The sequence below is a fragment of the Momordica charantia genome (genome assembly GCF_013281855.1).
Source record: "Momordica charantia cultivar OHB3-1 chromosome 6 unlocalized genomic scaffold, Mcharantia_2.0 BLBB01000006.1, whole genome shotgun sequence".
Classification (NCBI taxonomy): domain Eukaryota; kingdom Viridiplantae; phylum Streptophyta; class Magnoliopsida; order Cucurbitales; family Cucurbitaceae; genus Momordica; species Momordica charantia.
Window position 1 is genome coordinate 207746 of NW_028275164.1, and position 14191 is coordinate 221936.

Genomic DNA, 14191 nt, shown 5'->3' on the forward strand with positions numbered 1-14191 from the left:
GGAAAAGAATGAAAACTTGTGACACATTAAATTATGCTTTGCATGATAAAATTAAATTTAATACAAATATTCTAAGTGAAGACACCCTAAACACACTGTTAAGATGTGGGACAGGAAGAATCACATTGAAATCCCGACCCAGCCTTCCAAAATGGCTTTCCCAGGCCAAAGCGAAATCACTGTGGGCTGTAGCATTGATAACAAATACAGAGAATGGCGAGGCTGTGTATTAAAATGAAGCCCATTCTGGATATGGGCATTCGTAGATCCATCCTGGTCCAGAATACCGAACACAATGCAGCCATAAACCCTCTTCGTCTCCCTCGTATCTTCACATAACAAACAAACAAACCACGGTTAATGCTAAAATCAAGCTATAACCTGCGTGGGATATAAGTTTCTTCTTACCCCTTTGGGCCCAAATTTGGACAGTTCGTACACATGGAGTCGATGCTAAAATCTTCACCTGACTTCTCTTTACATCCATCAACGCAATCTTCTTCAGTATCACGTGCTGGACAATGGGCTGCTGCTCTATCTGCATTTGTTCTTTCCACCGAACGACAAGAAGCTTCTTTTGTGAGGTACAGTGCGTCATTCGCTATAGGATACCCACTGTACTGCAAATGCACACGTATCTGCATTACCACAACACACTCATTTTAACACATGAAATAACATTATGGGGCATGCCACCCCCTTCCCCTTCAATAAGTCAGGACTGGAATTTTACTTGATGAGTTCGCCCAGTGATCGGTTCGCACAAAACAATGCTATGAATTCCATCCGAACTGATACGGGTAAACTTCGTTTGAGCGGTCTTCCCCTTTGTTCGAGCATCCGAGCAAGAATCAACCATCTGCTAGTGGTATCAAACAACACTACTAAATTAAACCCAATATACTTCGAGTTGTTTTATAATAATGTTTCAAGAGCAAGCAACTCAAATTTCCAGTCAACATGACTCCAATTCCAATAGTGACTGTGACTGGCCACCCTTGTTATCCAAGTCAATATTATGGAATTAAAAAACAACAGTTTTCAGTAATTAAGAAGCTTTTGCAGACTACTTGTATCAAAACAGGACAATATCCTGCTACAAAGTAAATCTCATCCTTATCACTCACTCTCACTCCTTGAGCAAGTGAAGTGCCATATAAACAAGGGTAAAAATGAAGCCTCACCTCTGCTGTGCTCCTTCCTTCTCGAGCATTGTAATTTATGTTAACATCAACAAGTTGCTGAAATTAAGTCCAGGGGAAAATGAAGCAGATAATCAGAGAGATGCATAATAGAAATCGAATAAACAGTATTATGATGTGACTTCACTGAACATAAAGATACAACATAATCGCACAGTACTCCAAGATGGCTGGATATCATGCTTGAGATTGAGAATATTTTGATAACATGCTTCCCCCTCGTGTCAAAAGCAACTCGGTGTTTTATTTCATACTCCTTTTAGAATTCCGCATGGCCTATTAAAGAGCACAAGCCACAAACACTCGAGCACATCTCCATTGACAACATTTTCCTCTGCCTATAATACAAGAATTTCTCTGGCCTCCATACAGCTTGGAGGTTCAAACTCCCCACCCTCTTGTTTGAATTCAAAAAAGTATATACCACTCTCTTTTAAGAGGCAGAGTCAACCTAATTGTGGAAGATTTTAAGCACAGACCCACAACGTACATGTCTGAATACGTTCCACATTCCACGGCTTTATTCCCATCATCCCAATGGGTAAAAGCCAGAAAAGAGGATCCTAGAGCAGCCAGGACCAAGTATAGCCCTTAAGTCTGGTCTGGTCATATTAGTTGGAACAATTTGAAAATGCATGACTTGACTAGCCCAAAGAAGAAATACCTCTTTCTCTGGAAATACGCCCACTACCCTTGCAATGTACTGTTTCTTCACCAGCCCAGACTCAATCTGCAATATGCACACATTCCTAATATATGAGTTTCTTCAGTTTCTAGTTTGTGTATATGCCGAAAAGAACGTGAAATCAATCACATATTGAATTTAACAATACACAGTGAAACAATGCAAGTGGACTTTTTTAATCTTTAAATCGCATCTTTACATAGATTGAAATTTTTATTATTTTTGTTTCAAATTCTCTCTTATTATTTAATTTTCATATTAAATAATCATTACAACTACCATTTGTCTTCTTCAAAGATAATTTTCCTTCCATCTTTACAGGTACTACACCATATGTGAATCTGTGATATGTTTTATATTTATTTCTGGTTGATTTTATAATTATACAAAATTTCACTTTAGCTGCAAAAGTAATTTAGAGTTCAATCTTTTGTCAACGTTTTTTCAAAAATCATCTAGTATTCTATGATATTTACCTAGGTTTTCACATTTCTATTTACAATTTTACTGTTTAACAAACGACTAATTATTAATCAGGATATACTCTTTTCTTCAGTTTCAAACGTTTTTTAAAAATTTCAATCCACATATCATCTAAATTTTTCAAATTTTATGAACTTACATTTTTCTTACCAATTGTGTAATCGCCATACCAATTTATCACCATAATTATTTGTATATTTTGTAAGTAAGAATCATATTCAACCCATTTCATAGTAAAGGCTTTGATATTTATATAATCCTTTAAGTGCAATCAGTAGCTTTTTTTTATCTCATATTATCTTTATATTAAATCATATAACCATTAATATTAATTATTGCTGGTTCTCTAATTTAAACTTTTATTTACTGACAATGTCAGTCCAGGCATTGTCCAACTACGAGCACTGCAATGTTGTAAATGTAAAGTAAATCAGTTCTCAACAATATATAATTACATAATAATTAGAAGTTGTCAACTGAAGAAAAGCTATTGTACAAGTTGGATTAAAATGTTTCAGAAGAATACACCTCATAAAAATTTCATGCCTTTTTTTATTTACTGTCACTAAAGAATAGAACTAATGTAAAAAACTCTCAAGTATGAGGAATACCTGTTGTCTGAAAAGATCAGCTTTGGAAGAATTCCTAGCAAGGATGAGAAGTCCTGAGACAAGGCGGTCTAGTCGATGTATAGCTGACATGGTTATGTCAAGGAAGGAAGAGGTTTGCCCTTCAAACCAGTGGACAAAATTTGCTAACAGAGTTTGTTTCATTATCAATTCAACAGAGCTAAATCATGAGAATAATAGCTTCTAGAAGGACATGGAAGTTGGATACGAAATAGAGGTGCCAAACCATGCTCTGCCTGAAGTATACCAACAACAGTGTTCTTCCTATATTGACCACATGGATGGACCTATATTACATTGGAGCTTGCAAGTTAAATGGAACTAAAAGTGATGGTAAAATCAACTTAAAAGAAAAACAAACAGTAGCAAACAAGAGGAATAGATACACTAAAAAAAAAGGTTTACGGGACATGTATTGCACTATTTGCATAACTAATGATGTAATATAAAGCACAGACTACAATAAAACTCACTGGAACAGATGCAGGCTTGCAAACCGTCAGCACATCTGCTTCTTCTTTGAGAATTTTGACATCACAAGCCATCACTGGCGGTTCATGCCTACAGCCCTTGTGAAATCAATTACAATTTTTTGATAAACTCTATAGTGCAGCTTTTACCAAAAGAAAGCTTAACAAATGTAAATTCAAGGGAATCATGGGCAGCCCGCTTGGGAACAAATGTAAGTTCAACCAAATTAAACCAATCGTGAAACTGTAAGCCTTTATTGAACTTGCAATCTCCACATACCTGTGCAGGAAATGACTTATCTTTTGAGATGATCTAACTATATATGATACAGGCACCAGCTCCCCATCGACTTGTATACGACCACATTTGACAGCATCAATCTATGAAACAGAGTTCCAACCAGTAAGGAATGAAAACAAGGCAAAATCTACGTGGGAATGAAAATAATTCAGTCCACGTGGCTAATACATATTTTGATTCAAACAAAACAATAAAATAACAAACAAAAGCTGAAACCAAATAATCACATCATACAAGCAAAACGGAAAGGAAAAAGTGTACATAGTACTCATAAGGTCGGCCTTTAAACTCTTCAGCAAACAAGTCGACAATGGTTTTTCCGGCCCATCGATTCTTAACCTGCAAATTGCAGATATAAACTTCCAATTTGGATTTCGGTTCAACTGTAAAATACGAAAGAGAGGCTACAAGTCACTTACATGAGCAATGAACTCGAAGTAGTAGGGTCTAACATGCCGTCTCCCTAATCAAAGAACTCTGATTAAAACATGCTGAAATGTAAAACGAAAACAAAAACCCAGAAAGAGGGCTTTTCATTTGTACCATTTAGAAGTATGTAATCGCTTCGTTGTGGGGGGTTGGCAGGGGTTTGCCATACGATCTCTCCCACTGCCATGTCCTCTTCTTCCCTCTTTCTCTTGCTCCCCATCCCGCACTCGCACTCGGAGTTTTACCTTTTGACCGGAGAGAACGACCAAAACGACGCCGTATGGTTCCTAAACCCTGCGACGTCGTATTTGTTTCGAACCGAACTAAACACAAGTACTGACGTGACATAAAGTCAAGACCGCGTGGATTTCGAATCAGTCTGCCTTCGCGAGCGCTTACTTTGTCTTCTTCCTCGGTTCGACAACTAAATAGTATTTATAAATTGATAAATCGGAAAAAGAAATATATAAATATATAATTATTTTTCTTTCTAAAAGCCTGCAGCTGAGAGGAAACTGCTTTGTTCTCTGATCCACGGCTTCGCTTCACAAGGTCTCTTCTCTCATCTCCTAATTATCGTTTTGTTTTCGCTTTACTAAGAATTAGTCTCGTTTTCGGATCTTTCTTGGTATTCAATTCTCACTGTAATTGCTTCAGCTTCGTTGGTGTTGGAATTGCTGTGAATTCGTTCTAGGGCACCGAATTTGGTGAGCGCGTGTCCGATCAATCCAAGGTCGGGATCCAACACTCCTAGGTGATTGGACGGATAGTCAACTCAGATGCCGGAGGACGATTTAATTGACATTAAGTTCAGGCTCTACGATGGCTCTGATATTGGACCCTTTCGATACTCCTCGGCATCCACAATAGATGTGCTTAAGCAGAGAATAGTGTCCGATTGGCCTAAAGGTTGGAGCTTTTCAGTTATAGCTACTCAATTTGTAATTGTTTCTGACATTTAGGTTTCTTTATGTATTTTAACTGCAAACGCGAATGTGAATTTCCGGCGTTTCTGTTGCATGTTATATAGTCTGTTAATCCTTCTTTTTTTAATACTATAGTCTGCTAGCTTAATTTAGCTACTTTTAATGACTAATATATTATTCTTGCCAGACGGCTCTACGCGGATATTTTATTCTTGATTTACGCGCTTATTCACAGAACGCATGTTGAATTCTTTTCATATGTGTCGTTTACTATTAGGAACTTATGCGCGTAGTTTTGGGTTTCTGAAGTAATGTCTTACATTCGCTGGATTTCTTCTCACCATTTTTTTTCTCGGCATTTGTTTTCATATTGATTTTTTCTTTGCCCTTTTTGTACGATTTTTTCTTTCCTTTTTAGGCAAAACAATCACTCCGAAGGCAGCCAGTGAAGTAAAACTGATAAGTTCTGGTAAAATTTTGGAAAATAACAAGACTGTTGGTCAGTGTAAATTACCTTTTGGTGAGTTCACGGGAGGAGTCACTATAATGCACGTTGTTGTACAGCCATCCATCGCAAAAGCTAAAACAGGTGATTTCCTTTCACATTTTAGCTATAAATATAATCTTTTTGTTCATGGAATGTTCCTTCTTAAAATTTACTGGTACTCTAGTCTTTAATATGGTTTCTTTTTCCCATTTTCTGCTGTCTGATAGTTTATCAAATACTCTGGATGTAGAAGTCTATAACTATATAATTGTGGTATTAGGAGTTGGAATTGCATTTGGAACTGATACAGTTATCAATTTGTTGGTCTTTTAGTGTGGACTTAGGTCAATAATCTTCTGATGCTAAGTCTTAACAACCCCTATTGTTATACTTATTGGAGTTGATGGGATATAACTATTTCAAAATCATTCTTGGAGCTTTCAATGAGTGTTGAGTTGTGCTTTTGAGTCATAACTCTGAACGATGCTAAGTAGAATGCCCTGACCTGCAAGTGGTCCCGTGGGTTAGCTATCATGAGCCTCTTAGAGAACCTTTTTTCTTCATTTATTCTGCACCAGATGGTATCCCTTTTTTCTCTGAACTATTGCCTGTGGCTACTAAATGGAGAATGGTTTTTTAGTGCCTTCTTCGAATGGTTAAGACAAAAACTGCTAGCAGATTGTACCTAAATTATTTCATTTCATACAAAGTTCGTGATAGAGAGCCATATGATCCTCTCGTTGGCTTGACTCCTTTACAAAGTATGCAGCCAAAAGTAATCCAAGAATGAAGATAGGTATTTTCTGGAGGCTCAGCTGGTCTATTATTCTGCTCTGCCAGTGATTATGGTAATTCTTGTAAGACTTGCAGATTTAACAAATCACCTAGGAAATCTGATGGCAAATTGAAATTGCTATATGGTACAGTACAGATGTTAGATCAGATGAAGTTTAAAGTTACTGAGTCAACAGTAATCTTCTTGCTGTTCTTCGCTGGAGGAATTTCTACTTGAGAACAAAGGGAATTGTTAGATATCCTGCCTAAATATGAAAATAGACCTAAGAGTCTAAAGCTCTGATAATCTTGCTTGAACCTTACCTGGCTGAAGATTCAAGTATACTCTCTTACCCATTCTTTTTCTTCTCCAGCCTTTGCCCTCATCTTTACTCTTGCTTCTACTCTCTTCATTATATTCCTTCTTTTTATCATTTCATTTTTTCTTATCATCTTCTTATAATCGTTCGACAATCTAAATAAACTAGATAAGAAAGAACTTGGATTGTTGTGAGGAGTCTGTTCCAAGAAAATCTTAAATCTTTCAAATTTTTTTATTTAAAATTTCATCATATTTACAGAAATTAATTTATTATTATTTTTTTTTAGTAGAACATTTGGGGTGGGGATACAGAAATTAATTAATTAGTGTTGATTAATTGCTAATTTAAATAAATTATTTTAGATTAATTATACAACAGATAGTTAATGTATTAATTAGCCGTATGTAAATTGACCGACTTTAGTTTTCATCAATTGCTTATAATTCATTTTGATTAATTCATTAATTAATATTTGACGATTACCCATGCTTGCTTGTGATTCTATTAACATAGTTTATATAAACATAATTTATTTCCATGGAACTTGGCATAGTTTTCATGCAAAATCAAGCATGGTTTTGATTTTGAAAATAAATGAAAATATCCAACCAAAATTTATACCAAGGCAACCCCTTCAGTGTTTTTCTTCCATTAGCTATTAGCAGTCTAGGATCTCATCTATGAATTTGGTTTCTTGTATTTGATTACTGATTTTTCTTTCTTGATTCGAATGAATACATACCCAAGCCAATATCCACGCTTAGGGATGCTCCCTAGAAGAAAGAACGGGACATAATGAAAATAGAGTGTGTTACTTGTTTTGATTCAATGTCATGTGACTTGTATGGTTTCGCAGTCAAAAATGTTGATTGTGATCCACTGATCCTTATAAAACTAGATTCAAATCATAACTTGGAGAACTTGGGATCGTTGATCCAATTTGTTTTTGAAGTCCAGCGTTTGATTGCTGTGGCATCAGATCAGATACTTACTTAGATATGTTAATGATACAGATAAAAAGACTGACAATTCACAGCAGAAGATAGTCTGCTCCTGTTCCATACTTTGAAACACAACACCAGTGATATGATTCATTTGGTAAATCATCTTTCAAAACACAGTTGCTATCGGCCAATTCTTGTGTATAAATGCTTTCTGGTAATGATGTGTTTAGGAAAATTGATGTGGAGGACATATTTATTTAATATATGATTGTGAAGTTTCTCTTTTTCTTATGATTTTTCAAATAGGTCATGCTTTATTCTCGTTTTCCCAAATGCCTTTCTTTTTAGGTACAGGAGAAGCTAGAAGAAGAGAGCTACAGCTAATTATAAAATTATAGATTACGAGTGGCATTCTTAGGGGATATTGCCCAAGCACCAAGGTGATGAGGATAATTTTGGAAAGTCATTAAAAATTAATTTACTTTTCACATGTTAATAAAAAGGAAAATGTTGTGAATGCCTTTATTTTGTGAAAAGGGAAACGTTGTTTTTTTATTTGACATGCCGTGGCGACAGCTGGGAGGCGTATAGGTATAGATTGCGCGGAGGCTGCAAATAGTGAAAAACGGATATTGTTACATTTTAAATGGAAACTCAATTCTCCTTCTCCAACAAAAACTGATCTACTCAATTGCACGCAGCACGCCCATTGATTCTTTTCTTAGAGCTTCTTCACTTTCATTCATAATATATATTATAATAATAATATAATCGTAAGATTACGATAAATAACACGGTGTCCCAAGCGACGTCGTTTTAACCCAACAAATCACATAAAACTCAACAAACAAACAACCGGTCCGCCTTCGCCTACTTTTTCATCTTAATCGAGTCGAATCGAATCCATAAATTCAAATTTTGGACATCTACGGCTTCCCAAGCTCTCGTCTGGTACTCTCTTTTCTCCACTATTACTATTTACCATTACTTTCAGTTTATTTCCTTTCCGGATCTTTCGTCGTCTTCACACCTCTAATTGATTTTCCTTCTTTCTCATCCCAATTGCTTGTCACCTCTAGGGCACCAGATTAGTGGACTCCCGATTCGCACACTCGGAGAAGTTTCCGAAAATAGTCATATCAGATGCTGGAGGACGATTTGATTGACATTTCGATACTCCTCCGCATCCACGGTAGACGTGCTTAAGCAGATAATAGTTTCCGATTTGCCCAAAGGTTGCACCCTTATTCTTCATTCATCTCCCTATTGTTTTCGATTGTGTTGTAGGTAGGTACTCGATTACCATGATTTCTGACATTTAGCCTTCTTTTCATCATCCTTCAACTGCAAATACATATGTGAACTTCAGGCCTTGCGTTCTCTATTGCATGTTGTAATAGTCTGTAACCCTTCTTTTTTATCTTTCTTTCTTTCTTTTTACTGGTGTGCTTAGGATAGGACTGATGTTGAATTGTTGAAATATGTCGGTTATTATTATGAGCTGTTGAGATCTTACTTAAACACCTGGTTTGGGGTTTCTTAAGATCTTTCATCCTCTAGATTTCTCCATAACATTCTTTATGAATTGGTATCCGTATCCACATTGATTTCACTTTTATTCTTCCTTTCGGTTGACTTTCTTTTCTTGTTAGGCTTAGGCAAAACAATCACTCCAAAGGCAGCCAGTGAAGTAAAACTGATGAGTTCTGGTAAAATTTTGGAAAATAATAGGACTGTTGGTCAGTGTAAATTACCTTTCGGTGAGTTCACGGGAGGAGTTATTATAATGCATGTTGTTGTGCAGCCATCCCTAGCAAAAGCTAAAACAGGTGATTTCCAATTTTCCATTTTCTTCATTATCCTATAGTTTGACAAATTATATAGTTGTTATGTGGTCTTATGAGTCGGAATCACATTCTGAACTGCGAGCTATTTTTATCCTGAATTTAGTTTGAGTATTTTTTCTGATGCTAATTCTTATGCACACCTGTTACACTGGAGTTGGTCTCCTTGACAAATATAGGGCCATATTTGACAGTATCAGTCTTCTTCGTATTCTTTATTTGAGAAATTTTCTGATTGAGAATACACTATACAGCCATTGTAAGATAACCTATCTAATTATGGATACTGACCCCAACAACAACAATAATCTCCTTCTTTTGGAGGGGTTCCTTGAAATGTTTGGTTTTTTTTTTTGAAAAAGAAACAGATTTCATTAATGTAATGAAATGGAAAAGGAAACAAAAGGGGAAGATCCCAAACCAAGGGAGTTACAAAAAAGCTCTCCAATTGGTTAATAGAGAAACAAAGCTATAGTGTTTAAAGATAGGAGAACATTTACACCAAGATACAACCATAGACACTATAGCTTCAAAGATGATGCCAACGGAAAGCTCCTTTCCTAAGAAGATCCGGCGATTCCTTTCTAACCATGTCGACCAGAGTAGCGCCCTAACAAAATGCTTCCATAGGATTCCTGCTTCACTGGTGAAAGGGTGCTCCAAAAGAGTGGATGCTAGGAGAGAACAAAGATCCGTGTGTAGGACTATAGGCCAACCGAAGGATGAAAGAATAGAGGCCCATAGCTTTGCTGTGTATTCACAGGAAACAAAAATGTGGCCCATGGATTCTTCTTGTTTTTTACAAAGCACACACCATTGGGGTGAAAGACACATATGCTGCAACTTCTTTGAAGCTTGTCATGGGTATTAAGGGCATTCTTGTTGATCTCCCATAAAAAGACTTTGATCCTTTTTGGGTAATGATCCTTCCAAATCGATTTGTAGAGCATAGTCTCTTCATGAGTAGTTTGTGAGATTTGTAGATCTTGTAGAAGGGAGTTGACGGAGAAAAGGCCAGATGGTTTCAATTTCCAGACAAATCTATCACATCCCCGATTGATGTGGATGGGAGACAGCAGGAGATGGAGCTCTAGGCATTCATGGATTTCTGCGTCTTTGAGATTCCGTCTAAAACAGAGGTCCCATGATTTTGTAGTTATCGACCACATCTCCTTCACCAAGGCATCTTTGCAGGAGTGTAAAGCAAATAGGAGGGGGAAGACAGTACATAGAGGACTGGGGGCCAACCATCCATCTTTCCAAAAGAGAACTTTAGATCCATCGCCTATCTTGAAGCAGCTTCTGTCCAGAACATGTTGCTTCTGTTTTAATATAGATTTCCAAGGACCATGGGCAGAAGCAAGAGAATGGTGAAGGGAGCTTTTGTGCCTATCGAGGGGCCCATATTTGGCTTCAATGACTTGCCTCCAAAGGGCCAATTCTTCTGTATGATACCTCCAGATCCATTTTGCTAATAGAGCTTTATTCTTTTCCTTGATTTTGGAGATGTCGAGGCCTCCATCCTCAATGGGATGAGTGATCTTATCCCATCGCACCAGGTTTTGCCCATGTTTGTTGCTACTCCCTTTCCAAAAAAAATTCCTCATGACTTTCCCATCGCACCTGTGTGGGGATGGAGAATAAAGAGAGGTAATAGATTGGTAGGTTGGATAAGGTAGCTTGTAGAAGAGTAAGACGACCACCTTTAGAAATAAAGGAGTTTTCCCAAGAGTTGAGCTTTTTCTTCATTTTTTCAAGGATGGGGTCCCAAAAAGAAGCTGATTTAGACTTACCATTTAGGGGGAGACCTAGGTAAGAATTTGGCCAAGTTCCTTTTTTGTAGGCAAAACGGTTGGACAAGAGATCCAATTCTGTTTCTATCAAGTTGATACCCAGCAATTCCGTCTTTTGTAGATTAGAATTCAATCCTGATGCTTCTTCAAAGGTTTGGATGGTACAAAAGAGATTTTTAAGATGGTCACTGTCCGGTGATGAGAAAAGGATAGTGTCGTCTGCAAATTGTAGGTGATGAATTTCCAGCTGAGATTGCCCCACCAGGAAACCTTTAGTCAGATTCGATGTCGCTGCATGGGAGAGGAGTCTACTGAAACAATCAACAACAAGGATGAATAGGAAAGGGGAGAGGGGATCACCCTGTCTAAGGCCCCGGGTTCCTTGAAATGTTACAAGGGGCAAAAGCTAAGAACTTTCTATAGGAAAAATAAAGAAACCTCTTCATGTTCATGAGTACAACAAGAAGCCCAATAAAGCCTCCCAAGTAGAATAAATTAATTAAAAGAGTAATTACTAAATCAATTTGAGAATAACTCCATAAAGAAGCATGGCTAAGCTCAGTCTTTCAAACCGTCCACGGGTTTTTTGAATACTAAAAAAAGATTAGTGGCCTTTCGATTTAAAGTTCCTTTCGTTCCAAATACTCCACAAAGCCAGCCTATATTGCATTAATCTATAAAATCTTAGCTCTGCTTTTAACTTTCAGCCCACAAAGTAACTGGAAAATATTATTGCTTGGCCTCTGACCAAAAACCCAAGAGACACCAATGATTCTTAAAATATATGCCCAACACTTGATGCTGTGGAAATTCTAAAAAAGGAGATGTTCTTGGCTTTCCTCTGCCGAAAACTAGAAAGCAAATTGAAGGATGCAAACACACAAGAGTGCACTTCTTTTATAATCTTTCAATAGTATTCAGGCCTCCAAAGTGAACCAACCAAACCTAAATATTGATTTTTCTTGGTCCTACGGGTTTCCAGACTGCCTTTTCCCCCACTTGTTGATTCTTGATTTATTGGAAAAGTAGTCTGCCTTCACCAAAAATTGGACGTAAAACTACCATTAGGATCAAGTCTCCCAGTTCTTTTGTCATCTCTAGACATGTCCGAACAACTTCAAGTCCAAGCCTCTAGGCTCCTAAAATTTCTCCTCCACATTTCTCCTTCCTGAACTTTCCAAGATTCAGTATCCTTGGCAGCCGACCCACGCTATGACGCTATCATAACCAGGAGCTGCTTTCTGCTGTACTGAATAAATTTTTTTTGAAAAGCTAAAGTCCTAAAGGTGACCGACTCCCCTGCCAAATATTCTTCTCCAAAAGAGAGTATTACTTCCGTTTTTTATATTGATTGCTGAAGACATCCACAATGTTCCACAATCTCGAGATATAACACCAAGGGCTCCTATACGGCCCCCTTCGATTTGATATTGTAAACCAATTAAGTCCCCCCTTCGGCCCTGCCCATAAATGCTAGAAACCAACCATTTAGCAAAGAGAGCCTTGCTTTTTCTTTTTCCTTCTTTTTTCCTTTTCTAAATTTCTAATACAAAAACCGCCGCACTCCTTAGGCAAAGAAACTGTTTTCACGTTTCTCACCTTACCCTCCCCATATCCTTTCCAAAAAAAAAAAAAAAAATTCTCATTTTTCTTTCAATTTCATGATAGACTCTGGCATTCATAACAATTGCATAAAATAGAGAAATATTGGACAATTTGGAATTACACAGATTCTGTTTTCCTCTTGATAAATTGTAGTTCTTTAATCTATCTAGCTTTTTAGCCATTTATCCAACTCAGTTCCCAGAAGGCCATATATTGGAGGACCCAAATACTTCGTAGGGAGCTCTTCAAAGGAGCTGGCCACACATTCAGCCAATCTTCCCAACTCATCTTCAAAGACCTATATGAACTCTAGTTCCTTCACCTATCTGTACATATTTGATCTCCTTTTTAAGGATTCTGAAAATTACCGTTGTTATAAGCATATCCATCAGTCCTGAATTAATTTATTATAGCATGTTTGTTTCTAATTTAACCAATTAGGATTTTCCAAATGTGTTAATAAATTAGGCATAATTGAATCATTTTACCTGTAATTAATTTGAATTCTTAACGTAAATTAGTTAATAAAAATAGATTACTTACTAGAATTAATTAGTTATGACTTTATTGAATGCTTGAAATTTACCTTGTACATAGACGATCAAATTAGATATCCGTGAAAATTGATATGATACTTAAAATTGACTAAATTAATTATTTTGATTAAATATAACCTCTGTTTGAATCCTAATGTCATGCTTACTAGTTACTACTCAAACTATAACTTGGACGATTTGTGGCCATTGATCCAATTTGTTGATGAGTCTGACATCTGTGTGAATTTTTGTATTAAATGCTTGCTTGGAAATGTGAGAAAAAGATTGATACTTTACTACAGAAGATTGTCTGCTCCTGTTAAATACTTTGAAACATGATCTCGTTATTAGGATTCGATCGATAGGATCATTTTTCATAACGTCATGTTATCAGCCACATTGTCGTGTGCATAAATGGTATCTGGCAAAGATTTGTTTGTTTAGGAATGGATGCCGTAGATGCTATGGAAGACCCGCCTCATTGTGATATGGTCGTAAAAGTTCTTTATACCATTTTCAACTTCATCTGATACCATCATCACTTAAGGGTGGGGGATAATGTTAATATCTTGAATGTTACATAGAAGAAACCAGACCACATTGTAATATATAAGAAAATGTGTTCACCAAATTTTGTTGCAGGAACAATAGTTTAGTTGATAACATTCTGCTTCTATTATCTCAATTGCTGTAATTTAACATGAAAACCATTTGTCACGTTCATTTAAAAGAAAAACGGTTTTGTGCCCAGATGCAGCTT

The 14191-nt window shown here is 36.7% G+C and overlaps 2 protein-coding genes and 1 long non-coding RNA gene across 16 annotated transcripts in view; 2 read left to right on the plus strand and 1 right to left on the minus strand.

Annotated features, from left to right (window-relative positions):
* Window positions 1-4495, minus strand: LOC111006876 (Pseudouridine synthase family protein). Of its 6 annotated transcripts, none has more exons than XM_022278963.2 (12): window positions 4314-4486; window positions 4190-4233; window positions 4005-4109; window positions 3750-3850; window positions 3473-3560; window positions 3208-3286; window positions 2982-3064; window positions 1867-1932; window positions 1185-1241; window positions 734-859; window positions 409-638; window positions 1-329 (listed from the first exon to the last, which is right to left on the minus strand). In XM_022278963.2, exons 1-12 carry the CDS (start codon window positions 4417-4419, stop codon window positions 230-232), a joined length of 1185 nt encoding a protein of 394 aa, XP_022134655.1. In that variant the 5' UTR covers window positions 4420-4486; the 3' UTR covers window positions 1-229. The 6 variants fall into 6 exon arrangements, with proteins under 6 accessions (XP_022134655.1, XP_022134656.1, XP_087981255.1 ...); XM_022278964.2 differs by having other exon boundaries at window positions 4032-4109; window positions 4314-4480; XM_088125129.1 differs by lacking the exon at window positions 4190-4233 and having other exon boundaries at window positions 4005-4153; window positions 4314-4491.
* A 111-nt stretch (window positions 4496-4606) lies between these two features.
* LOC111006877 (membrane-anchored ubiquitin-fold protein 3) overlaps window positions 4607-14191 on the plus strand; it is a 33878-nt gene continuing 24293 nt past the window's right edge. The window contains exons 1-7 of one of the 9 annotated variants that reach the window (XR_015791501.1): window positions 4613-4751; window positions 4857-5108; window positions 5544-5714; window positions 7723-7807; window positions 8002-8604; window positions 8733-8845; window positions 8941-9269. Coding sequence is in view for 6 of the 9 variants with exons in the window: in XM_088125134.1 (XP_087981260.1) it covers window positions 4979-5108; window positions 5544-5714; window positions 9306-9482; window positions 13876-13961 (564 nt within the window). In the remaining 3 variants the exon portion in view is untranslated. Of the gene's footprint in view, window positions 4752-4856; window positions 5109-5543; window positions 5715-7722; window positions 7945-8001; window positions 9270-9305; window positions 9483-13861; window positions 14111-14191 lie in introns of those variants that run through there. The other 8 variants (XR_015791499.1, XR_015791498.1, XM_088125135.1 and 5 more) reach the window with 8 other exon arrangements.
* Window positions 5721-6939, plus strand: LOC148210526 (uncharacterized). The gene is made up of 2 exons (XR_015791502.1): window positions 5721-6460; window positions 6539-6939. It is a non-coding gene; the product is annotated as an uncharacterized LOC148210526 (long non-coding RNA).